The 26744-nt window shown below is 41.6% G+C and overlaps 2 protein-coding genes across 2 annotated transcripts; one reads left to right on the forward strand and one right to left on the reverse strand.

The window, feature by feature from the left end:
• Nucleotides 1–10: 10 nt before the first annotated feature.
• On the forward strand, nucleotides 11–722 carry FAHD1 (fumarylacetoacetate hydrolase domain containing 1). Its single transcript, XM_010164916.1, has one exon. The coding sequence runs from the start codon at nucleotides 48–50 to the stop codon at nucleotides 720–722; it is 675 nt and encodes a 224-aa protein (XP_010163218.1). The 5' UTR covers nucleotides 11–47.
• A 3018-nt stretch (nucleotides 723–3740) lies between these two features.
• On the reverse strand, nucleotides 3741–17153 carry MEIOB (meiosis specific with OB-fold). The gene is made up of 13 exons (XM_010164917.1): nucleotides 17085–17153; nucleotides 13605–13662; nucleotides 11526–11657; nucleotides 10724–10796; nucleotides 9535–9730; nucleotides 8933–9033; nucleotides 6838–6890; nucleotides 6628–6723; nucleotides 6143–6244; nucleotides 5483–5636; nucleotides 4963–5146; nucleotides 4407–4493; nucleotides 3741–3869 (listed from the first exon to the last, which is right to left on the reverse strand). The coding sequence occupies exons 1-13, from the start codon at nucleotides 17151–17153 to the stop codon at nucleotides 3741–3743; spliced, it is 1434 nt and encodes a 477-aa protein (XP_010163219.1).
• Between the last annotated feature and the right edge of the window lie 9591 nt (nucleotides 17154–26744).

The following is a 26744-nucleotide window of genomic DNA, read 5'->3' on the forward strand; positions in this document are numbered from 1 at the left end:
GGCCCAAGGGCGGCCGCGGTCCCTGGGGAAGGAGCCCCGGCGCGGCCATGGCCTCCTCCTCCAAACCCCTGTCCCTCTTCTGGGAGTGGGGCAGGAACATCGTCTGCGTGGGACGCAACTACGCCGAGCACGCCAAGGAGATGGGGAGAGCCCTGCCCCGGGAGCCCCTCTTCTTCCTCAAGCCTTCCTCGGCCTACGTGCGCGAAGGCTCGCCCATCCTCCGGCCCTACTACTGCACCAACCTCCACCACGAAGTGGAGCTGGGGGTGGTGATCGGGAAGAGAGCCCAGGCCGTGTCCCAGGAAGCTGCCATGGAGCACGTGGCGGGCTATGCCCTCTGCTTGGACATGACGGCCAGGGACACCCAGGAGGAATGCAAAAAGAAGGGTCTGCCCTGGACCTTAGCCAAGGGCTTCGGTTCATCCTGCCCAGTCAGTGACTTTGTGCCCAAGGAGATGATCCCAGACCCTCACAAGCTGAAGATCTGGCTCAAAGTGAATGGAAAGCTGAGGCAGGAAGGGGAGACCTCCTCGATGATCTTCTCCATCCCTTACCTGATCAGCTACATCAGTGAAATATTGCCCCTAGAAGAAGGGGATTTGATTCTGACAGGATCTCCCAAAGGAGTTGGATCTGTGCAGGCCAACGATGAGATAGAGGCTGGGATTAGCGATGTCCTCTCCATGCGGTTTAAGGTGGCACAGCAAAGGCGTGGATCCTGACCGGGAACCATGTGAAGGAGGCAGCTCTTTTGGGAACATCTGATGAACAGAGAGACACACAAGCTGTCCTGTTTGTGAAACACATACATGGCCCAAGCATCTAATGAACTGTCACGCAACAAAGACGCAACCCATGAGCTCGAAAGGCATTTGACTAAAACAGCCCCGTTTCCATGGAGGCTTCAGTTTCCTCTGAGACCATGAACCTGGCGTCCAACCCAGCTTGGGGCAGGTGGTTCCTACCCAAACCATACCTTGGAACTGTCAATGGAGACTGTGCTGGACAGGTGGGAGGGGAGCTGGGTTGGTTGTCACTGTGTGTGCTCCTCTGTTCTACTCATGCTTTGAGCTTTGCCAATGTATTGCCTTAAAATAAAAATTACAAATTAAACTATTAAAACGGTGATGGAGGAGCCAGAGCTCACCCGTGATCTGCAAAATCAAAGATGTGTGTGTAACAGTAAATCAAGAATTACAGCTTCAGAAAGAATTTCTCTCCTTGGGGTATTCTACAATAAAAAGATGTTTGCTTTTCAGATTAATTTCACGATTCCTCCGTGCATTTTTCAGATGTACAAATTAAATGAGGATTGCTTTCCCTCCCACTCCAAGGGGTGGAATGCAGCAGGAAGTGTGCCAGATGCTTGGCAGATTGTTTTTCTTAAACTGAGCTTTAAACATGCTTTTAAAAATTAGAGAATACAAAAGATCAGTAATAAGGAAGCTCATTGATAACGATCACCAGTAAACTTGTCTTTACTTTTACTGATTTAAATATATTTTTAATAAAAATCTAACTGCAGCAATTGCCATTAGTTAGACAATGCAGTGCAACAGTTGGAGTTTTTAAACTATTTCCAGCTGTTAAAAGCCACGCTGTGTAACTTCCATCTCCAAACTCCAGCTGATCTAACACTCTCTCCCAGTTTGCATGACAGCGAGTTCTCTTTCAATTCAATGCAGTGACAAAAATATAATTAAAAAAACCTTCCCCCCCCCTCCCCAAAACATCAAAACTTTTAATTTTCAAAGGTTGCACAGAACTGAGTAATTTCTAACAAAAGCAGATGGATTTTTTTTTTTTTTTCACATCCATGTAAACACCAAAGTTAAATGCTTCCATTTATTGGAGCCAGATTTTCATAACCACTAGGAGAATTTTTGTGTGTTTGGAGAGTTCTATAGAAAAAATTACTGTAGCCCAAAGACAAGCACCTCTGTGAAAGAGCAGCGTGGTCGAGGACACTGTAAACCACATGGTAAAAAGAAAGCAGAACACGTTAGAGAAGAAAAAATCAACATTTTTCTATCAATTTGTCTCTCCAGCTGCCTACATCTGCAGCACACCACCACGTACCTGTCCACCACCTGCAAACACGCAGACACTTCACTGTATTTTGACTTAAGCCAATGGTTTAAAGCATGTGTAAACGTTCTTTGTATGATGAGTTCTAAATGCTGTGGATATAATTCAGATTGCATGTGAAGGAAGGCTGAGGAACCAGAGCCAACTGAAACATTCAGCCGTTACATCTGAACAGAACCAGCCCCTGGCTCACAGAAGTCAGAGTGTTCCCTGATTGAAACCTGCCTCTGAATTTGTTGCGACTCGATGAGCTGGGCCAAGCAGAGGAGTCAGGCCAACAGAGCTGGGCTGAGCAGAGGAGTCAGGCCAAGAGAGCTGGGCTGAGCAGAGGAGTCAGGCCAACAGAGCTGGGCCGAGCAGAGGAGTCAGGCCAACAGAGCTGGGCCGAGCAGAGGAGTCAGGCCAACAGAGCTGGGCTGAGCAGAGAAGTTTGGGGTGAATAATTCTGAAAGAGGAAGGATTACATTCACTTTCTGTACTGTTTCCATTTCTTTTTGCCTGTCAAACATTACTGTCTACGGCAACAGCAACAATGCAGCGTTTGTTGTTTGGTTTTAAGCAATGTGTGTTGATTGCTGAGCTGTGATTAAAGTTATTGGAAATATTCACTTCAGAATATTACATGTTACAGCTGGAAAAATGTTGAGGTCATTTATTGCTGCAACAGGAGAGATGCAGTGACCCAACACTGGCAACATTTTTTGGTGCCTTTAGTCCCTCGTTCCCACTCGCATGAGTAGGGGGATGCAATTTTCATGGATTGCTGGTCCAAATTTACTCTTTCTGTAGTTGTTTTCTCTCTGCCATGTTGCCTTAGTGGGTAGTAGGTAGTGCACCAGGGGTGATCTCAGTTCCTCATACTTTACAAAAATGCTTTGCAAGACAAAGGCCGTGGTTTCTTCCCACCATTTGAAATAGGCCAGCTCCTGATATGCTCAGAAAGTGAGAGCTGGTGAATGTAGCAAATACACCAGCTCCAGGGGAAGCTAAGGACAGAAATAGATTAAAAACAGGAAAAAATACATGGAGAAAGGCAAAATGTGCATACTGAGATCTTTATGTTCAACTAAGAACAAGTTATCTTGTGGAAGAAGAGTCCTTTCTTCTCTGCAGCTCATAGTCTTAGCTCCATTGTTTGGTAATTGATTACTGAGTGCTAATAAGACTTGGTCTGCCCTAAAGACAAGCAGCCTTGCAATCATCAGGGCTATTTCCAAGCCTCCACAGCTGCCAGAAGTTCCATGTTTGGACTCACCAACGTGCACCACAAACCCAGGCAATATTTCAAAGTGAGTCTTTATTTTTTGAACTAACACAGAAGTGCCACAAAAGCAGTGAAGCAGTTAAAAAACACAGAAGCTCAACAGATCTGTCTTGTACCAGTTGTTGTTTCTATTTTTTCCCCAATATATTCTAAACTGACCAAAGAAAGTTTCCATCCCCTTCGTAAGGGGTTGAATTCAGTAGAATTAACTTTTCTGAAGCTGGGGCACTTTTTAAAGTACAATAACCTGAAAAAAGATCAACACAGAAGCCCACTTACAAGTATCAGTAATTCCTTCCTTACCATCAGAACATACTTAGCAAAATATGATGACAACAGCATTCTACCTCTAATAACACAGTGAAGAAAGTCTTTTTCCCAGCTGTTATTAATAGTGTAATCTCTTATTTCCAATCTCTTTTCCCAGCAAGCTCTGACTCGCCTCTATAGGGTCTGCCAGTTTGCATGAGAGAACATTCACTTTCAGTCCGGTTCTCCAACTGGGTGACAAAGTAACCTGTAAAAATAATTAAGGTTCTTTGTTTTTATTGCTGTACAGCACTTGGAAATCTGCTATTTGCAAATATCACACAGTGTGTTTAACTGTCAAATGTGGTTATACATATTTTACATTATTTTATGTATGAATATACACATTTTAAACGATATACCTGTCACTACTGAAGTAAACAACCTTGCAAACAGATACTGTTAACTTTATTCATTATAAACCTACTGCCATAGAAGTCAGGGACTGAGTAAATCACGTATAAGTGCTTTTGAAATACCAGCTCCTTAATCGGTAGTGGCTAAGAACAGGTTATGTCTTTCATAGTCTGCCTGAAAGAGGCTTTGCACGTATCCTGATCCTGCAGGGACATCCCCTAAATGTTGAAATTACGACAAAGAGTATTTACTTGGAATATTCAGCATTTGTACAAAAACTATTCCTTATTTTTAAAGAGTTCAGCAGAATTGATGTGGAATTTTTCAGTACTAAATATACTACCAAATGGGAAAGAGCCACTGGTTTAAATTAACGTTAAATACTAACTTTAAAATAAATCTTGCTTCGTTCCAAAAGAAGCTGCCATTTCAATGCAGTCTTCTTGTCTTCTGTTAGAGTGAGGAACTCATGGACCTGTTAATGACAGGACATCACAGAACACTTCTCCATCATATAGTTGTAACATCTCCACAACAAAACGATGATGAAAACAACATCTTATGCATTTCTAAATACATTTCTCTGCTGTATTTTACCTCTTTTAATGTAGTGTTTACTGCAACATATGTACCAAGACAGGCAGATTAATCAGAATAAATTTCAGGGTGTTTGAGAAACAAAATGAAGGAATTCCAGCTGTGTTCTCAGAAAATTGTAAGTTAATTAAAATAAACCTGTATTCTGAATAGAGTATTCACTCTTACATTGAAAACATTTCTTCTTACTAGCAGCTCCTGACTTTTTGACTTGTTAAAAAGCTCTCTGTGTGTCTGTATATCCACGTGTAGACACAAATTTTTTTAACCAACATATACAAAATTCATTGTGATTTTCATCAGGCTTCACAGATCAAATAAGAACAACCTAATTAATTTCTACTTACTGTGCAGCCTAATGTTTCCTCAGCTACATAGTCAGACAGGTAACAAGAGTAAAGAGTGCCTGTGTGATCTGTCAGATCAACGAGTATGTCAAAGCTCGCAAAAGTTGACTTGGAATCTGAAGAGACGTCGCTGCAGAAAGCGCACGTGTTTGACATTTCATTCACTATAAAACGGCATATTGAACTGAAACAGAAGATAATTAGTGCATATATGCAATTCCTCCTTGTTTGAAGATGTTTTCTAAACTGAGATTTCCCAAGAGGCTTTTCCTCTTTAAAGAAATTCTTCATCTTCTAAACTCCTAAGTCTGGCTGAGACAAAATGGCCTCTTTCTTCTTCTCTCCTCTAGGACCAGAGAGAGTCGTGTGGAAGTCTACACAACAGAAATTCACGTGGCATCCTCCAGAAGAGTTTTATTTCTTGTCTGGAACTTGTCTAAAATATTGTTCTATCTAATTTGGGTCAGAGGAAGAAGGATAAGCACTTTTTAATACAAATTTAAAACGGGCAGTTGCTTACCATCTGTTGCGAATAACTTTAGATGCGTTATCATCAATGTCGAGTGTAGAAATGTAGCCATAAATAACGCCATAGACTGGGTCAAGTCTCCCATCACTCTGTAAAGCTCTTTCCTTCAGCTGTTCCACAGTATAAACATCAACTATAGTCTCCACTAAAAGTTGAAAAGACATGTTAAGTGTGTCTGAGAAAGAAACAGCACAGAAAGACAAAACCAAAAATGGATCTTAAGGTAATAAAAAGGAGAGGATTTTATCTAAAGCACCAGAAAAGCCTTCTCGCCTTCATTTTGAGAAGCAGGGTTAGCATTTGAGGACAAAAAATAAAACAAAAGGGGAGTCAAAACAGGAAAATATCGAATATTTAATCTTTGTATCCCCTCAAATGAGTTTTTGACAAAAAACTTTCCCCATCTCTGTTTCATACTTGTTCAAGACAGAAAGAACACGCCAGGCAGGCTGCAAGTGGGTACAGTCACCAGCCCTGAAGATACGTAGCTGATCCTGAAGGGATAGCCCCGGTCACAGCACTCCACACTGAGTATTTGACCAGGCTACAGTCTAGATTCTATGAACACACAGCCAAGAACCTGACATTTCAACTGCACCGTGAAATTACACTACATGGTTAAATAAAATCAGTGTTTGGGTCCATGCTTACAGTTAATGGATTCTTTTGACTGCTCCTCCATTTTGTCAGGCAGAGCTCCTGATTGTGCGCTCTCTTTAATGAAGCTGAACAGAGCATTTGCTTCTGCTGTTTCTTGAAAATTCATTTTTAAAAGTTATTAATATATATAGCATGTAAAAATAACAGCATGATTTTATTTTACAACTTTTTATTCTGGTAACACCAACACATTGTCACTTAGAATTAGCCAAGAGATGCTTTTTTCTTTTTTACTTTAACTGTTAGTCCTACATGGAATATATGAAAGCTACTTAGATAAAATTAAAAAAACAAAATAAACTAAAACAAGAGAGAAAAAGGTGGAAGCTAAAAGCATTGGTCACTATGTAACAGACAAGAAGCACGGAGCTCTCTGAGGCAAGCAGGCAGAAGAAATCAGACCTCCAGTAGATGCTTTCATGCATTCAAGTCTATAATGATTCCTAACACCAAAGCAACACTTCAACAGCTCTTACCTGGATTAGTTGTAATGATGGTTTTTGATATCACAGTTGCAGTCATACAGTTCCTAAATTTGTCAAAGTTGATTCTCACATCTGATGCAAATATTACTGTGCACAAAGAAAACCAACCAAAAATAAAAACAAACAAACAAAAACCCCCTGTTACTGTAGAATAAATTTCACGTTAAGAACCACAGTAAAACAAAAACCAGACTATTGTACCTGTTTCTCGTGGGATCCAAGTCTGTGCAAGCTGGATAGATTCATTATCCCAACTAAATGTAAAAAGTTAATGTATCACATTATTTTTGAAACAGCACTTCAACTATTTATTACTAAACTACTAAATACTACAGCTGTAAGTAAATTGGTCAGAGGGGACACAACTCCTTTGTTACACACAAAGGAAATGCCATGTATATCCACAGATGTCTAGTTTGCGGCCAGCCAGGATGCTTTATGGACGGTCTAATACTTTATCCCGTGCCAAAGAGGATAAAATAAAGGGCTATTAGATTGTTCAAAATGATTCAATGCAGAATAGACCTGGAAAAATACTGGGTGTATTTCAGAGCTTTGACAAAAGTAATTTCTAACTAAAGCAAATTGCAGTTCAAATAACTGCTTATCAGCTGAGCCTTTTTGGTGGGAACAAGTTGGTTGCTGACATCACTAGGTCAGATGTTCAGCTGGCTTTCCAACACTGGAATCCTTGTCACTGTGGACGATGAGACTAGAGTGAGGTCAGTGGTATCCCTCAAAAATGATAATTTGATGGTTAGTTCCCTTGATACAATCTCATTTGTTTCCTTGTAAGTTTGGATGGCAAGAATATTGCCAAAGCACTGTTTTGTTCTGCTGGTTTTGGGTTTTTTTTTTTCCCCCCTTAATCCTTGGAAAAACATTTAGGATATTTACTTTTCATCCAGCATTGCTCAGCCACCTCTTCTCTGAAATATCTTCACTACAATGCTATTGCTCAAAGATTTCCTGAATCTTTGCCTCTCCCTACGGCTCCATGAAAGCACAAAAGGCACATTTTAGGGTAAGCACAGTCACACCACCTCGTCTGTGCTTCTGAGGACTCCTGAAGTACACTGGAATGGGCTGCCTAGGGAAGTGACTGATAGAACAAGAGGAAATGGCCTCAGGTTGCACCAGAGGAGGTTCAGATTGGATATCAGGAAAAAATTCACTGAAAATGTTCTCAGGCACTGGAAGGGGCTGTCTAGGGAGGTGGTGGAGTCCCCATCATCCCTGGAGGGATTTAAAAGCCGGGTAGATGAGGTGCTCAGAGATCTGGTTTAGCAGTGGACAGGTACGGTTGGACTTGATGATCTCAAAGGTCTTTTCCAACCAAACAGTTCTATGACTCTACCCAGCTCTGGATCACTACGTGCCAGCACTGCAACAAGACTATCAGAGCTGCTGCTGCAAATTAACATCGGTGGCAGCTCAAGGGCCAGAAAACTTCACACCACAGATGTTTATGAGCGTTCTTGTGTGTCCATTAACTGTGTTAAACATTACACTGAAGGATAACACAGTTTGTAACTCGGACAGAGTGCAAAGCTATCTTGCTACTTCTAAACTAGGGAATAAAGGTCATTTCAGCCCATGAACTGCAAACCTGGGGCAAACAAGTACCCACAGACCCTTGCACATAGATAAGCCAGGAGTTTATTGAGCAAACTATGGGCAAAATGCAAACGTTCCTGTGTAAACAAATCACTGGTATGGATGGAATCATCTCTGTAAATAGGATATAGTTTAAAAATATGGTCAAAACTATTAGTGTTTCTGCACTATTCTAAACATTTAAGTATTTCAGTCTATTTCCATTCTTAAAAATGTGGCCAAAACTATCAAAATGTTTCTGCACTATTGTAAACATTTAAGTATTTCAGTCTATTTCCATTCCACTTGCTAATTCTGCTTGGCTTTAAAAGTGAAGCACACTCCTGTTTTTCCCCCTAGTTTGTGGAAGAAACGTACTGCCTTCACAGCTGTTTTCAAATGCCATTTCCTGAATTAGTTCGAATTTCCACATTAAAAAAATGTAACTGTTTGGAACCAAGCTTCATTTTGCCATTCATGAGCTGACAGTCTGTCAGCAAGTCATAAAACCAGACAATACATATAAGGTCACTCTAATGAATCTCTTCTTTACGCCTCTGTTTAACATACATTGCTGCCTCATCACAGTTGCCACCCAAATAACAATACATTGAAATTAAAAGATAGTATTGTAACAGTATGTATTATAGTTAATTTATTTATCTCCTCTGGTATTCTAGTGAATTAAAAACCATTTTACCATATTATTGGAAAAGACATCTCTGTTTCATCATACAGCTTTACTTCACACCTCTGACCTTTTCTTTTGTCTGAAGTCATAAAATATTTTGGCTCTCCAACCTTTAAGAAGAAAGAGAAGCAGTCACTTTTCTTCTGGTAAGTGTTTAGGAGAATTAAAAGTGCTAACCTAGAAAACAGAAGAGTTTAAAAAGAGGGGGGGAAAAACCCTGTAGACCACTAAAAAAACCCCCCAAAATATGTACACCACTAAAAGTTTAACAACAGTAATTTTACTCCAAGATAAATGGACACATCTAATAAAAATCTGCAGTACTTGCATGTGCGTGATTTAAAAAAAAATGACTGATATAGGACATTTCTATTCCCTCAATTTCCCCCCTCATGTTGTTGATGAAAATCTCAAGTAGCTTGTATGTTTATTGTAACTCAGCTGAAGTGACTGCCAACCTAAGCAAACAAACCAACCCAGTGATTCCTTGTCCACTGTGTGTCCCAAAATCCATATTCACATTTAAGTGACTCTCCCAAAATCCATATTCACATTTAAGTGACCCACGATACAGTAGAAAAACACTCCTCTGTTGTGGCTCCTTAACTTACTGACATTACAGCTGCGAGCACATTAAGGATTCTTCCATCCAGGGTTTGACCATTTGCAGTGATATCACCCAGTGAATAATAATCCTGAGGGTCCTTGACAGGCAGATGCAACAGAGAAACCAGTCTGGTGTCCATTTCATAACAAGAAGAAGTTTTGACCACGGAATGATTTTCACTGAGTAATAATTTGTAGCAACTAGATAGTACACACAAAACAAATCACATTCCACTCACCAGTATATTCACAGTGTAAAACATTAATTCAGTTCACAGGATAAAATAACTGCTGATCTATTCCTCTATTATTTTCCATAAAGATATAGAAAGTTTGAATTCATTTGTTCTAAAATTATTATTTTTTAAATTATAGACTTTATTCTTATGGAAGACATTACTGTGCACTTTATACTTATTTAGAATTGAAATTTTAGCAATGTACAATAGATATTTGTAAATCTTTCAGCCCTTATCAATCACTAAAACTAAAATACATTCTGAAATGTCTATGATTCAGGTGATTGAGAAGTTTGGGCATCATGACATAATGAGACGCTGCAATAGTCAGAGTGGATTTGGAAGATGCTTTCAAAAGTAACAGCCCAGTGACCTCAGGTCTATTTATAGTGGAAATAAGACATATTCAATATATTCTGGATAAATATATTTTACAAAAGCTTATGAAAGCTACAGATTTTCAAAGGAGCTCTTTTCCTCAGTGAAGTTTCTACCTGATATTTGGGTTTTTTTTTCTTCTATCTGTTTATCCAGAAAGTAAATAGTGAGTCTAACTACTACAGCTATACATTTGAGTTTTTTTTCTTCTATCTGTTTATCCAGAAGAGTCCAGTTTATCCAGTGAGTCTAACTACTACAGCTATACATTTGAGGGTTTTTTTTTCTTCTATCTGTTTATCCAGAAAGTAAATAGTGAGTCTAACTACTACAGCTATACATTTGATACAGCGCTTAGAACTCCTGACTTGCCAATTTAATGTGCTTATATGCACTGAGAAATAGATTATCTTTGAGGTTATTTGACTATATATGGTTGAGAGGAGGTACAGCTACATAAGAAGACTAACCCCAAATATTTCTACTGATTGCATGCTGCTGCAGTCGGCTGTAAACTAAAGCAAGTCTTAACTTTCATCTTTCTTGAAAGAACCACCAGTCAGTGCTTCGGATTTACCTAGGAGTTACAGGGTTGAATTTTTCTTCCCTTTCTGCTTCCTTTGACTGAACTAAAGGATTTTCAATTGTAACTAAAATAAAACATTGATAAGTAATGTTAGAAAACTGAATATAGATACAGATAAAGAGAGATGGCTTTGAAAAAAATGGTTGCTCTCAAGGTTGATGTTGAAAGGAAAAGATACTTGTGGTAACTATAGCTACACTAAAAACCATACCTGGCCAGATAGCTCCAGACATTTCATGGGGACAAAATAATACTGAGTTCTTGTGTGTATACTCTTTATCACCACAAGTTTTATCCAAACACTCTGATCTAGCAACCATGGGCAAAGTCTTTCTATTAATTTACCAAGATAAAAGCATATACTGTAAATAAATACAAGATTTCTGTTGTGTTTTCATGAACAATCATAGTCCTGTCTATAACTCAATGAAAACAAAGAAAAACACCAAACTGCTTGACAGAATTTATTTTTCATAACTTATAAGAACTTAATATAATGTAAAAAAATAGATTGATTAACTATAGAAAAGTTCTGGGTGGCTGCCTTCAGTAGATCTAGTCTTTTTGTTGACATATTTACTGGTTTTGGATTTAAATCCTCCAAGTCTTATTCCTTTCCTCTTTATACTTAACATAACTGAACAATTTGTTTCCAATTAGATTGTTTTCTGAGTCCTCAGAGAAAAATATAGCAAAACCACAAATACATAACACTGATTTACTGGAAAAAAAAAAAAAAAAACAAAACCCCAACATTCAAATAGAAACATGTTAAGAATAAGCCCCAGCTTACCACAGTCACCAACTCGAAAGCTTTCTGAGAGCGATCTCACATACTCTTCTCTGCCCCAAGAAGTTACGTTTATAAAATAAGTCGGTGAATCACGAACAGTAAAACTGAAGGTGAATCTTTCAGCACCAATATCTGCAAAATTAAACAGCACTATTACAATTCCTTAGCACAGTTTGATTTCAGTCTGGAATAGATGGCTAAAAATGATTATTTCGAGTTTTTTCATAGATTTTGTCGTTAATTTACTACCCGCGATCTGGGGGATACCACTAGAGGCCAGCAGACTGTACAGTACACGCTGCTCTTCGTGAGTGGGGATGGTTACAACTCCCGCCGTGGTTGTACCTGGACCATCCCACCCACCCACACGGAGCACTTCACCTCAGGCTTCACCACAGGCATTTACAGATCTAATGCAAGAGAAATAAAAGAACCATGCTATGCCACAATTTTTTTTTTTAGGAAAAAATTCTTCACTGAAAGGGTTGTGAAGCAATGGAAGAGGCTGCCCAGGGAAGTGGTTGAGTCACCATCCCTGGATGGATTTAAAAGACACGTAGATGTGGCACTTAGGGACATGGTTTAGTGGTGGAGTTGGCAGTGTTGGGTTTTCAGTTGGACTCAATCATCTTAAAGGTCTTTTCCCACCAAAACAATTCTGTGTTTCAAAGCACAGACAAACACATAAGCAGGGCTAACATGTGAAGCAACACTACGAAGGGGTTTACATACTAGCCCAATTTTGGGGTTGGTAGCCTCTCTAGATGACTGTGCCCATGTATGAGAACACCATGGTGACAGACAACGCTGCAGATCACAGAGAGCATCACTGTCCAGATAGTACCAAGGGGTTTCACTGATAACACAAAGTGTTTCCAGCTCTGTGGAAAGTTCATGCTGAAGAGGGTATCAGTCCTGGAAACGCTGCTCTGCCTTTTCTCTTTCAGCTAATTAACAAAGCTTCCCATGGGTCCTGCAGCATTATGCAATATGTTATTTCTAAATTATCAATTAAAACTCTATAGTGATCCGCACAGACTAAGCATGATCTGACTGTAGTTCCACGGAGGCATAAATAGGAACCCCACATTTTCAGGCTGTGTACAATTGTTTCTGGTGATGATGATTTTCTAAACATCCACCACTAGAGCAGCTCAGCATGATCACAGAATCCCAGACTGGTTTGGGTTGGAAGGGACCTTAAAGCTCATCCAGTCCCACCCCCCCTGCCATCAGCAGGGACACCTTCCACTAGACCAGGTTGCTCAAAGCCTCATCCAGCCTGGCCTTGAACACTTCCAGGGAGGAGCAGCCACAGCTTCTCTGGCCAACCTGTTCCAGTGTCTGACCACCCTCACAGTGAAGAACTTCTTCCTAATATCTCATCTAAACCTCCCCTCTTTCAGCTTAAACCCATTTCCCCTTGTTTTGTCATTAACTGCCCTTATGAAAAGTCCCTCCCCAGCTTTCTTGTAGCCCCTTCAGGTATTGGAAGGCCGCTATACCTGATGACAATGCCAACAGAATAGCTGAGCATTTCACACAGAGCTGTGAGGGCTCTCTAGGGCTGGAGATGCTTCCTACAGTGTCTGTATCATCCCTAAACTGTAGATGTTATCTCAATTTCCAGATAATACTGTATTAACAATGTGTTATTCCCATTTTTCTTTAGGAGAATACGACAAGATGAAGCTGGCACTACTCAGACCAGAAATCACTTGTGTTTCACTCCTCAAGACATCTCCTTAACATTTCTGTTTTGAGAGAGGACAGATATGAAGGGACCAGATAAATTCCAGCAGTATTCATATAACAGTGGCTTTATATTGGTACCATCTTCTTCAGACCCTGAAACACTTCCAAACAAATTCTAATTGATAAGTTTTAGCCAAACTAACACTGCTCTTTCACCTTGGTTCTCAAACACAAACAATGGTTTGTTGGGGTTTTTTTGCACATTTTGATTCTATACATTTTGCACTCAGAAGTCTGTTTATCATTTAAATATTGATTTCAGTCATATATGCCAAATTATACCATATAAGAAAATGAAGTAAACACAGTTAAAAGGGACCGTACTTTTTCTGTCTGGAAAGCCTCTGACATCTGTTTTCCCAATAACCACACCGATTACATTCTAAAAAAATAAAGAGATTATAGAATACAAGTATTAAACACAGATGTATATGATGAATTAGATTTCATGGACTTATACTCTACTGATGATAATAAACATAGTTCCTTCCGACTGGTAATCATTTAAATCTAATTATTCCATAATACCATATGAACTAAAGACTAAAACATAAACATATAATTTTACTTTAAGAAATAAAGAGTGACTAATACAAATACTAAAAGAAATACATCTGTTTCTCTTTGTAAAGACAATGGGAGGGCAAAAGTTCACCCAAAGCCTTCACAGTTTTGGCTTTCCTACAACAATCTCTCCTCAGGTAGGCAGCAATATTTGGTTGTTTCACACTCTCAACACTGGTCTCAGATCCTCTTAAATGCACCATGAAAAGTCTGGACAGGATTGATTGTACAGTTAAGCAGCCAAGGTTTCTCCTGCTGTCAGCACCGAGATCCACACGTGTACATCCACACAGAGGACCATTTATCCTATCCTCATCTAAGCAACATAAATCTCCACAGGTGCCTCTTTCTTCCTCTCTCTCTCTCAACTGACTACAGAGGGAGTTTGGGCAATGAACTTTTTGATGATTTAAAACCAAATCAATCTTATTCTACTTTGCTAAACTTGTATTTATCATGCAAAAAGCACCCCAGTCTCAATTGTCAAACAAAACTGCTAGGAGTAAACACACACAGGAAGAAAAAGATATATATACAATATATATTAATAATATATAGCTGTGTGGTGTTTGGTTTTGATTGTTTTTTAAGGAAAAAAGGTTGTTCTCAGTGTGAGAGAAGAGGATTGCAGTGCTAGTTTGGGGTTTAATAGGTAAGCAATGGAAGCTGGTACAGTAACAAGGCCTGGAAGGAGAGAGTGACATGTTCACAAAGTGACTCAACCTGCCTGACTTCACTGCAGCAATTTTGACATGCTCAAAAATTAGGTTTCATGTTCCCATTTTACTTTGAATCACTAGATGGAGCAAGGTAACTGCCTTATCCTACAGTGATGGCAGTGAACTCATTAAGAGGACACATATACAACAGTGCAGTGTCCTAGTTCTTCCAGTCTTTCTAACAGAGTACTTTCTATCTGTCCACAACGTGTAGTGATTTAGATCAAGATTTAATTTTTCTATTTTTGGTTTTGTTTCTTTAAAAAAAAACCCAAAAAACAACCAAACAAAACCCATTTAAATTAAATCAGAGTGCAACATACCCTGTATCTCATCCCCAGTCAAAAGAAGTGACATTTAGGGTGACTCTTCACATGATTTAAACTGATGTAAATCTGCAGTTTCCAAATTGCTGGGAATATATTTCATAGAATCCCAGACTGGTTTGGGTTGGAAGGGACCTTAAAGCTCATCCAGTCCCAACCCCCCTGCCAGCAGCAGGGACACCTTCCACTAGACCAGGTTGCTCAAAGCCTCATCCAGCCTGGCCACAAACACTTCCAGGGAGGAGCAGCCACAGCTTCTCTGGGCAACCTCTCTTGCCTCTCTGGTGTTAGCACTGAGCCTGCACAACAAGCTGGCAGAAGGAAGTGATCTGGCTGGAAACTATTTTGAGGGAGGGGGGCAGGGGGTAGAGAGAAAGAGGGTAGAAAAACTTCCAGAGATCATTTCCTTGATGAGCTTATTGTGCAAAACACAAGCACTCCAAAAGAGGAGGAGCAGAACAGCCTGCAATGAAGAAGAGAGCCAGGCTGCCTTTTTTGGCAGAGAATTGTTTAAGGTTGCTCAACCAAATCATGAGACTACAGCATTAACACATTGCCAGTTGCTTAGACTTTGATCTATTTCACTTAAAAAAACCCACCACCACCACCAAAAAAAACCCCAAATAAAACCCCAAAAGTGCAAAGTAAAAAAAAAAATAAATAAATCACATTTTGATACTTTTAAACGACGTGTACCCAACTGTTTTAGTGTCATAACTGTTCATTCTATCGTGAGATACTAGTGAATTGCTTTTTATAAAAATACTTTCATTACTAATACGTTGCTAATTGCAACACCCATGATTAGTTTTACTTGTAAAAATAAAAGCTTTTAAATGAGATAGTGGATCATTCCATTTGAGAGTAACTGTGAATGACAGATTAAATGAACTTTGCTGCAGACCAGGAATTTATGAAGAGTTGGAAAGAATATAAAACACTACCATGAGGGCATATAAAACTCCATCTCCTGGTTCACCCATTTTCTGTGATTTCTCTTTCATTTATTTAAAATAAATTAGAAAAAAAAGAACTAAATTGTGCCCCTCCCAAATCAAAAGCTGTGAGAACAGGAAAACTCCTTGTTTCCACTCTTTTCACACGCATCAGGACTTCCACAGGGCACGCAGCTCTGCAGATGTGCATCTGCTTTAAGCTGCATGGAGAGATGAGACAGTAACGCGGCACCAGAGCCGCAGTGCAGCCAGGGGGAAATGCCACCTCTCTGCTCTGCGCTCCAGGCTCCAGCTCCCAGCAGCTCTGAACGCTCAGGAGACACGTTATCTCTGGTGGGCTACACAGCAAAGGGTGGGGAATGCTGCAACAGAGAACCATGTAGCCTTCTCCTTCCCATTTTAAAACATCTTGGTGAGCAAAAAAATTTAAAACTGTGTTCCCCACACTTCCTCTTTTTTATTCAACCCTCTGAAACCCAAAAAGAAAAATACTGAGTTTTACAGCACGCTCCTATTTAGCTCTTATTCCAGCAATTATAGTCCTGACAAATATCAAGACAAACAAAAAGATCATACTCAAACATCTGTATGAATCTACCAACTCCAAAGTTTCACTGTTTGTTAAGTTTACTTCTGGTTCGTCCTCCTCTCCTGCACTCCCACAAGCAACTCGTGGCTCCTTATAAACTGAAAATCACAAAACCTGCTTTTTGTTCTAAAGAAACAGAACCGATCCTATCTGACATATAATTGAGATATTTTTTACCCAGTTAAAACACAATACCACTCAACACGAGTTTTGTTTGACTAATTCGGACCATGATATTTAGCTCAGAAGGGTTGAGCACACAAGTAAAGACTGCAGGGTTGGGCCTGAGGTTCATAGCTCCTAGTGAAAGACTATTGTGGGTTACAGATGTATTGTGACTACATAATGCTGACTCTGTACGTGTCTTTACTAATTCAGCATCCATTTAAAACATGACAAAGAAGCCTCTGATACTTTCAGACCTTGAATTGTCCAGTCAATATCTATAATTGTGGTATCCACATACTATGGACAAGAGCAGCATCAATTTTCATTTTGCTGGTTCATACACAAAGAAGGTAAGGTACTTTGTATCTAACAATTATACTAATGCTATTAGCATCTAAATACACGTCAATTACATAATTTTGCAGTAATATAATACAGTCATATACAGTTTCATTTGAGAACAAAACTACTATGAGACTTACAGGACGAGCGAGATTTGGATGCAAATCTGAAAGTGCAACGAAGTCCCATGTTGAACCAGAATATGCCATTCTGTATCTGCAACTTGAGAAAAGTCATTTAATTTTTTTAAAAAATATAAACAAATAATTTCAAACTATTCATAGTGAGAATAAGTAATTTTTTAACACAAGTGTTTTGACCAAAATAGCATCTGCCTTCAATAAAAAGCGTTTCAAAGCCATCTGAAGTAGACAATTCTTTATTGTTTGTGTTTGGCAATGTAAGTTATGAATTTTAGTATAACTACACTACCTGTGCTTCTAAAATAAAGGTCTGTAATTTTTATTTATTTATGCAGCATTAAATGACTCCATTAGCACCAACCTCTGAAAAATATTTACCCTCCTTCTCCTGTCTGGGAAGTCCAACCGAATTTAATGAGGCAGTTCATATATAAAAGGCCATTCACATGGGAGGAAAGAAAAGTGTTGGGTTGCAAACCACCTTAATTGAGGTTTTGGACTTAATATTAAAGTACTTTAAAATGTGAGTTCATTCCTTCTTCAAAAATAGAAAAGTTTTTTAATTTATTAAAATAAATATATTTTTTAAATCCATTATTTTCAGGCTGCCAAGGTAACATCACTGCCCATTCCTGTGAGCTACTGCACACTCAGGTCCTCTCTATTGATGCCAAACTTGGGCCATGGATGCTTTGTTAGCCCGTCTGAATGCCTCATTATTTCATGGATACCCTCAAAGACATTATTGATATTTAGCAAATAGTTGTCAGATTCCATTTTTTTTTGGTAAAAGGAACCATTAAGTCGTCCAAATCTTAATAACCTTTAACAGCTGAGAACTGCTGACATTTTTCAGAGGATGCCTGTTCAAACTTTAGAACAAAAGTCCTGAATGGCTTTCACAGCCTTTATACCTGGTACCTTGTGTGACAGTTATTAACCATTTCACGGGTTATATTAACCATTTCATTAGTATAATGATGTGTTGAAGGCGCTAGAAATGAAATAGAGAGTCTATACTTAAAAAAAGTAATCTGTTATCTGAGAACATAAAGTGGCTTCTCAAAAGAGCATTTCAAACTGAAGACTCACAGAAAGATATCCCAAATTTAACTTACAAAAACTAGTGAGGCCCTCAAACTTATTCCCACTTCGTTATATGGAAGATTTCATATTCATTTATATAGGAAAATCCCCTCAACTCTCCCTCCAAGGCACGTTAATATTCTTGCCTCAAAATAAGTTAAATATTGTTAAAGGACATACCTCAGACCCTAACAGATCAGGTTAAAGAAAAGAGCGCTGGGAACACACGTCTCAAAGGAAGATCAGAGAGGCAACGTGGGATCTGCCATGCTCAGGGCAAGCACCCTCACGTACCCCTCAGAGCCAGGGCACAGCTGAGGGAACCACCAGGACCAGACCTTCTTCTGAGAGAAAAGACAAGCTGGAAATCACCAGAAATAAAAGTACGAAGCATTTAACATCACCACCCCACCCCAAACTGGACTCTGGCACCAGAACAACTTGCACCCCAAAAAGCCAGGCTGAGTTCTTTGTTACAAAGAGATTTTTTTTCTTGCATAGGCCCATCATCATCCTCATTCCTTTCCCTGCCTGAGCCTGGACAACACCTGGCAGCCACCCCACACAGGTAGGGATGGCAGCAGCTTGGAGCCAGGGCAGGCAGCAGCCCTTACCACAACCTCCAGGGGTGTCAGGGCAGGCACAGAGCAGCCGGGGCGGGAAGGGAGCGCCCTGAGGGGACGGAGTGAGGAGCTCAAGACTGAGGGACAAAATGGCGGCAAGTGCTGTGGGCGGGAAAAGGGCTTCGCGCCCTCTGACTCTGTGGGGCTTCCTTCAAGGGAGGTCAAAGGAGGAGCGGTGTGAGGGCGGCCAGGGCGCCATGAAGCAGGCACCAGCCATAGCCCTGGGGCTCAGAGGACGGCTACCAAAAAACTAAAAAAAAACAAACACCAGAAATTTGGAGTCTCGGGGCTTTCATGTCCCTGGAAAGGACGCTCAGCCCAGAGGAATCAGCCCAAAGCATGGAGTGGTTTGGGTTGGAAGGGACCTTAAAGCTCATCCAGTCCCAACCCCCCTGCCATCAGCAGGGACACCTTCCACTAGACCAGGTTGCTCAAAGCCTCATCCAACCTGGCCTTCAACACTTCCAGGGAGGGGGCATGGCACCCTCAGCTGCAGTCAGCGAGCTCTGCGTCAGGGCCAGAGCAGAGGTTCAGAGCTTGGGTTGCACTTTTTGCGAGTCCCCTGATCTGTGGGGCTTTACCCACGTCCACCATCGTTACCGCCCTGTCACTCCCGCTGAGACAGCGGCTTCATCCCGACACACACCCGGCTTCCCAGGTCGGATGATCATTTGAGCCACCTGAGTGCATTTTTTGCTCACCCTTCTAACAAAATGTCTGTATTTTCTCGCAGTGCTATTCCACAGCAAGCCCTGGATGATTTTTCCTCATCAGGATCACTAGCAGGTCCCAAGTCCTTGGACTTAAAGCCAGCAAAGCACCAGCCAAGGAGTCTAAAGTCAGGCTTATTCTGCTACAATTATTAATGCACAACACACCAGCAAGACAAAGCAAATTTGAGAAAGCTTTGGACAAACCATTCCCTAGTTTGTTTGTTTGGGGTTTTTTTTTTGTGGTAGCTCTAAGGAAAAAATAAATAGCCTGTATTTTATAAATGAATTAAAATTTATGATTTCAGATATTATTTGTATTGATTTACACACAGCACTCCTGGGTTTTCAGGCCCTGCAGAAGGCTGGAATGAGCTATTTTGTCCATTTATATTGCCTATAAAATTATATTTTTATAAAATCAATACTCTTCACTTGTGTATCATAAAAGATTTTACCCCTGATGAGTAGTTTTATGACCTCAAGGTCATAGCTGTTGAAGTTTTAGCACAGCCTGACAAATTCTCTGTGTTGACTCTATATTACAGCATCTTTCACTTCTTCAATTAAACAGTTGAAAATGGATACCACCTGTGCTCTCATATTTATTGTGTCACTAAAGTCCATGATAATTACACCGTGCTGATGACAAACGGCATGGCAGAGAACTGACAGCCTGGGTATTTTTTGATTTTTTTTTTTTTAGGTTACCTTTTATACAGTATATCTTCTATAGGTTTGAAGTTTCCAGTAAACAGAATGAGGTGATTAGGTAATTTTTTGTCAGTTCTGTTGTTTTAATGATCTCAAGCTAATGAATAAGCAGAAGATAATGAATACAGCAATGGGATCCTAATCAAATGGGAAGGATAAGTTGTACACTAGTTTGAAATTGCTGACAAAGGTACAGGTCTCATTCTTATCACCATGACTGCAAGGTAAACCAGGAAAAAAAAAGTAAACAAAACCTGAAATGAGATCTGTGGGGTCTCCAGCACTGCAGAAGGTGATAAAAGCAAGATCAGAGCCCATGGGGCTTGCAGACATCGAGCTTGCCTAGTATCTCAGCAGAGTTTTGGTGGGACATAAGCACCTGCTTTAAATGGAGCCCCAGCTGGGATCCTGCTCAGCTGCCCTGCACAGTCACCACTTTCCTTAGGTTTTGTCCAGGTTGAGCTGCTTTTCTCCCACAGGCACAAAGGACAAGTGAAACCCAACGCTACCAGTGTCCCCAGCCCAGGGCCACAGGCTTTGTTTCGTTTCAAAGCCACCAGAACAAGGATGCTGTTGTGCACCGCTCCTCGGCGTCCCCATCACCTCAGCAGACGTCTAATGATCGGGTGGGTTTACTTTGTGATTTAGTTCCACTCCCATTTTCAATGCGTCTACGTTTTGGGGGAAAAGAAAAATAAAAAGCTGCTTTTTACTTTCCCATGATAGCTTGTGCTAGGAAGATGTTATCAGGGCCATCATGAAGGGATGCACCGATCTGGCCACAGGCACAAAGACAGTGGATGTGAGAGCACAGTTGTTCCCCTGGAAGATGTAACTAGAAGCTGAATTTCTAATTAGCAGATACTGAGATGGGAATTCCTTTGATTGACGTACCTGTCTCACAGTGACGCTGTGTCTTCTGCTGTTTGTACAGCACATGGCACAACAGGGGACAGGCAGTGATTTGGACTCCTGTAGGTTACTACAAACAAATAACATCTTTATTGGTGCCTGTAATAGACAAATGTTTAACCTGCACATCTCCTGCTAATTTACAATATCAGCTGATTCTCTGAGTTAGGAGTTTTTAGTACAAACACTGAAGAGAGCCTGCAAAATCAAAAATTACTCAACTTGTACTCAAGCTTTCCTCTTCAACTGACCTCAAAGTGGTCTCTAAAAGAAATCAGCATCGTTATCTTCCTTTGACAGCTGGATAAATAAAGGCAAGAGACAGACCAGAAGCAGTTTCCACGCACCACACAAGGACCTGCTCCCCTCTCCAGAACTAGCACCAGCCCCTGTGAGAGGGCAACAGTATTCATTCAGTATTTTTCTGACTTAGTGCTTGATCCCTGAAAGGTCTGAGTGATTTTTACTTTCCAGCACTTCAGTGGCACTTAGCACTCTGCCAAATTCAATCTGTGATTAGCAGAGATTTCCCATACGTGGCTGCAAGTTGCACAGCTCCTGCTAATTAGACCTTCATGAATGGATTTATTTAAATTACACTCATGGGCATGGTCAAGGAGTGCACATGGCATTCTGTAATTCACTTAGCAATTTGTGAGGTGACCATCAGTACCGTTTGCATGCAGGGGAAGCTAGTTCTCAGCCAGCACTAGCAGGGATGGTGCAGAAATTATCTTCAAAAGGATCTTCAAAGATAAAGCAATACAAGAATATGTGCTCAGAGATTTACGCTGCCCACAGCATTTACTGAGTGGGCTCATTGAATATTTATACATTCTTAGGACAAAAAGAATCTGTAAACTGAAAAGGGCAGACATGTAATTTTATGTAATTGGCCTGACTGCATTAAGAGCAGCAAATTATTAAAGGTATTCACTGTTCAGTGGCTTTGGCTGATACCTGAACTGGCTGCGAAGCGGGAGTGCTGATGGAGTAACGATGGACATCTTCAGCTGAAGCAATGCAGGTGCTGATGCAGTCAACAGGTGCTCAGTCTGCTGAGGGAAATTTAATCTAAATTTCTCCCCATCACCACAGTGAGCATTATTAATCTCTCACTTTACCCTGCATCCCCCCCTCCTTGTCCTCAGTACTGGAATCATCCCAGTGCTGTTTCAGTGGGACTTCCTCACTCTGGGCAGCACCGTGACCTCCTGCAGCAGAGGAAAACCCAGAAACCTGGAGTTTTATTTTTAAATGAAAATGAACTTGAACTAGAGCTGGTTCCTGCCTAATCTGTGCTAATTCTGGGTTCTTTGGTCCAGGGAAGACACCGCAGCAGCAGCATGAGCAGCACTCATGTGCCTGCAGGCAGCTCAGATGGGACCAAGGACACAGGTGAGGATGCCAACAGCTCTCTTCTGCATGAGGAAAACCCTATTGCTGGCAAAAAAGAAAAAAGCCTTCTTTCAGGTGTAAAGCTATGTGGGACATGTAACTGCTGCTCTTTCCAGCTGTCCAGGAAGGAGGGTGTTTTGAAACAACAGCTACTCTCAAGACAACAAAGTCTCCCTGTTCTCTCTGATGAATTCACATGAAACTGCTTAAAACCAGACCCAGCCTTCCCCACGGGCAGGGAGTGAATGGCATCTGCAGGGCCCAAATGCAGCAAGGATGGCATTTCTGCAGTGGTCCGTGCTGGGGGAAAGCAGAAGCTGGCTAGTCGTTCATCAGCAAGCTCAATTCTTAACTGTTTCAACACTAATTAATCCCTTCTGCCCCATTCACGCAAGGGTGGAGCAGAAACATCACGCAAGGCAACACAACCCAGAGAGGAAAGCAGGCTGTCGGTGCCAGCCCGTACGCTGACATCGGCTCATGTCAAGTGGCCATTGCAGAATTTCAGCAAAAAAATAAACACCACAATTGAAATCTACGACCTTCTAGAGAGTCACTAAGTAGCTGGTATATTTTCAGCGAAGGATTTGCAAATAAACATATCCCAGAACTATTCCATCTGTGTCTTTTTTTTTTATAGCAAAAAAGTCAGAACAAGATGTCCATATAGGAATTCACTGCTTGAAAACACTAACACAAGTCTTTCTTCACTTCTCTTTGCCTGCACAGCGATACTCCACCTTGATTTCTGAAGATCAGACTTTGATTGCCCAAGATTTTAAAGCCCTTATAGCCTGTCGTTTTACTTGCCTGAAACTACAGAGGTGGGAAGTGCTTCTTTTTGCAGCCTCCAAGCAGCATGAGCACATTCAGGCTAGAGAGGAAAACTTCTCCAGTACATAATTCCAAAATAATTTAAGTGAGGTCAGTGAAATTACTTGGATTTTCATCACTTTCCCCAAGACTAGAATTTCCTCCTCCCTCTATGAGCAAACAAACGATGAATATTTTCCAACAAAAAAAATCCTGAGTTAAAAAATAACAACAATTAAAAATAGTTTTAGTGACAGCTCCCTGACACTGGGGAAGAATGCTTTCGGAGGAAAAAAAAATAAGAGATATTTAACATTGGTGGGCTGCCATTCAAACATTTTCAGCTATTCAAATCAATGAAACCAAAAGCAAATAAATTCTATCTGGATTTCTGTTTCAGACACACGATACTGAACAATACCAATTAGGACACATGGGATGAGTGGCTTCCAGCCACAAAAGTGAGGGGAAAACCCTTCCAACCTTCAGTCTCTCCAGTTTCCAACCAAGCCTAAAACTCGATCCCTGTGTGAGCAGTTCATAAAGAGGAAAACTCGGGACATAATTCTCCAAGACAGTTGGGAGTGGCTGTAACCGGGATCTTAGAGTAAATAACATTTTTTCCCTCACCACAGAATTCAGTGAACAGAGCACCAAGTGAAATCCAAACGACTCATCCAAGCTCCACTTTCCAGCAAAAACACACCTTTGATCTCCTGGCTGAGTGCTTGGCCCTGGTGAGGCAGTGGCAAGACTCCCATTGCCTCCAAGAGCCAGGACCACATCCAGCCCCTTCCTAGGTACTCGTGTGTCAACATTTCCACCCTGCGCCTCGCTGCCCGTCAGCCAGCTCGTTAGAGAATTCCTGCAGACTGACACTGACATTTTAAGTTTTCAATCATTAGAAAAAGAAAACCTACCCCCTCCAAATCCTATTCAGAACGCAAAGGTACGAGACCTGCTCGAAACAGGACTTTATCAAGAAATTTTCCTTTAAGAAAATGAACACTAGAGGTCAATCTAATAACTTGTCCCGGAAATATATATCCCTGGAATAAAATCCTACAGACTTCTTCTGTGTACTGTACACCTCTCTAACTACATCCAGATCCACTGGCTTGGCAAGGCGCTTCGTATCTAACAAGAGTTTCTTCTATTCTTTTGAATTTGTTCTTGTCTTGCTCTACATTAGTATTTCCTTTTCTGGAGCTGGCCTATACGATCGCTGTCCCGATTCACTCACGGCTCGCTAATGCACTTAACTACCCGTTCATGAAACGAAAGGGGAAATTGGCACTTGTGTGTGTAAATGCTGGAGGTCTGGTATGTCCCTGATGTAACTCTGCTGCAGGCGGTTGTGTTAGACTGAAGACGAGTGCAGAAGCAGAGGAGCAGCCATGGCCATGCGGATGAAAGCCCATCTCACCCCGCATCTTGTGTCTCCTGGATAAATCCACGGTTTCAAAGGGGCAGCAAGGAGTCTGCGGAGAGCCAGGCTGGGATGTGAGTGATGGGGTTGTAACTTCCAGCCTTCAAGTCCAATTCCCTTCCAAAGCATCTCCCATCTAACAGCAACAGGCATGACTTCATTACCTACGTGTCATGCTTCGTCTCATCTTCTGTGCTCAGATTCTGGAGAACCTTGTGGTTACCAACTCCCATGGACTATTGGTGCATAACACAAAAAGGGTTTTGGCTGCATTTTTTTTCTTCCTCATTCTTGAATGCCCTGTCTTCCAATTTCAGTGAATTTCTTCCTCCCTTTTCCCTGCTCTTAACAATAGAAATAAGACATAATCCTGCCAGCCTGCCTCAGCCTCCCCATTCCAACCTTCTTTGGCAAGTCCTAAGCTCCCCTTTTATAAGGCTCCTGTCTCAGCTAAACTCAACAGAGACATGGAAGGAGCTCTGGCTTTGCCAGCACAGAGGCTGGCTCCACCAGGAAAGCCAAGGGAGATTCAAGGCATGAAAGTCAAGTCAGATGAAAGAGTAGATCCAGCAAAGAGTGTGTTTAAGCACAGAATTTCTCCCATGGAGTCACCAGGACTCGTGTGCTTCGTGCTGAGCACATACGTGAGTGCTTTGCTGAACCCAGGCCAAAATGCAGTTGTTCTTTATGAATGCGGGCCAGATCCTGTAGCACTGAGTAACACCAATGAGTAACATTTATTCACACGAGTGGTCTCTGAGGAGAAGGGCTGCCAAGTCCTGGCCCTGTATAATTTTTTTCTCTTTAGCAAGCAGCCAGAGCAGAGCTCCATATGGCAACGCCAACTCCTCACTCAGCAGCTTGCCTGCTGCCAGCTCCTCGGTGGAAACAGCTCAGTGAGGCAGAAATGTTCCAGCTCAGTCTTCATGTTACTATTACCTTTAAAAAAAACCTGCCAGATAAATTCCTTACAATTCTTCCAGGGAGTTTTTTCCTGCTGTGGCAGTCCTGGCTGTGGCTAAACCCCCCCCAAGGCCAGCCACTCTCCTGTGGCACCACCCAAGCCCTTCCTAGGTGAAAATGTCTCCCAGGGCATGTCCAAAGAGTGTCCATCCTTAATGCCCAGCTCCACAGAGGTCTGGCACATCCAAGGATGCCACAGAGGTGATGGGCTAGGAGGAAAAGCCTCTTACACTCCTCTTCAGGCAACCTGGCCCTAACACAGAGCTTGAGCTTGTGCAGGGACACATCTCTGATAGACCTTCCCCATCAATGCACACACAGGAGAGATTTAGGAGGGGTAGGAGAGTGGTTGGTAAGGTGATGGATGGCTTGTGCCACCATGCAGCCATCATGCACCAACACCCTCGCTCCAAGACAGTCAAAACTGGGCAGAGCTGAACAGGAAACCTCCCTTCTCATTGTCCTCCCTTGCAGCTTGCCCCTAGGAGCTGGGGGTCTCCTGATGCCTCACCTCATCAGCTTTTCTTCTATTAAAATACAAAAGGGAAGCTGCAATCCTTCAGCCACAGCTGCTGTCTTTCCCCAGTGCCACCATTCATCCCCATCCACCTGGGAGTTACTGCAGCCAGAGGCTGCGTGCACCCAGAGGCTCTTCCAACACCAACCACAGCAAAGAACTCCTTGCTACAGCAGAGACACAGTGCAGGCTCCTGCCAGTCCCAACACCCCCTGCACAAGCCTGCACCAGCCATAAAGACCCTCCAGGCACCCCAGGGACCTTTCCTGAGCCCCCCAGCACTGCAGGAGCCCCACAGCAGAGAGCAGCAACTGCCCATTCAGGGACCCACATATATCCCACCTTCTCTCCATCCTTCACCATCCCCTCTTCCAAGCGGCCACACATACAATTACTGGCAAATATCTGTAACAGGAGTTGATATTTTGCAAAGGTCTCCAAAGGTGCTTAGAAAATGTACCTGCCAGCAAGGTCTGGCAGCAGGTGATGGAG

The sequence above is a fragment of the Antrostomus carolinensis genome, unplaced genomic scaffold, assembly GCF_000700745.2.
Source record: "Antrostomus carolinensis isolate BGI_N321 unplaced genomic scaffold, ASM70074v2 scaffold9903, whole genome shotgun sequence".
Lineage (NCBI taxonomy): Eukaryota > Metazoa > Chordata > Aves > Caprimulgiformes > Caprimulgidae > Antrostomus > Antrostomus carolinensis.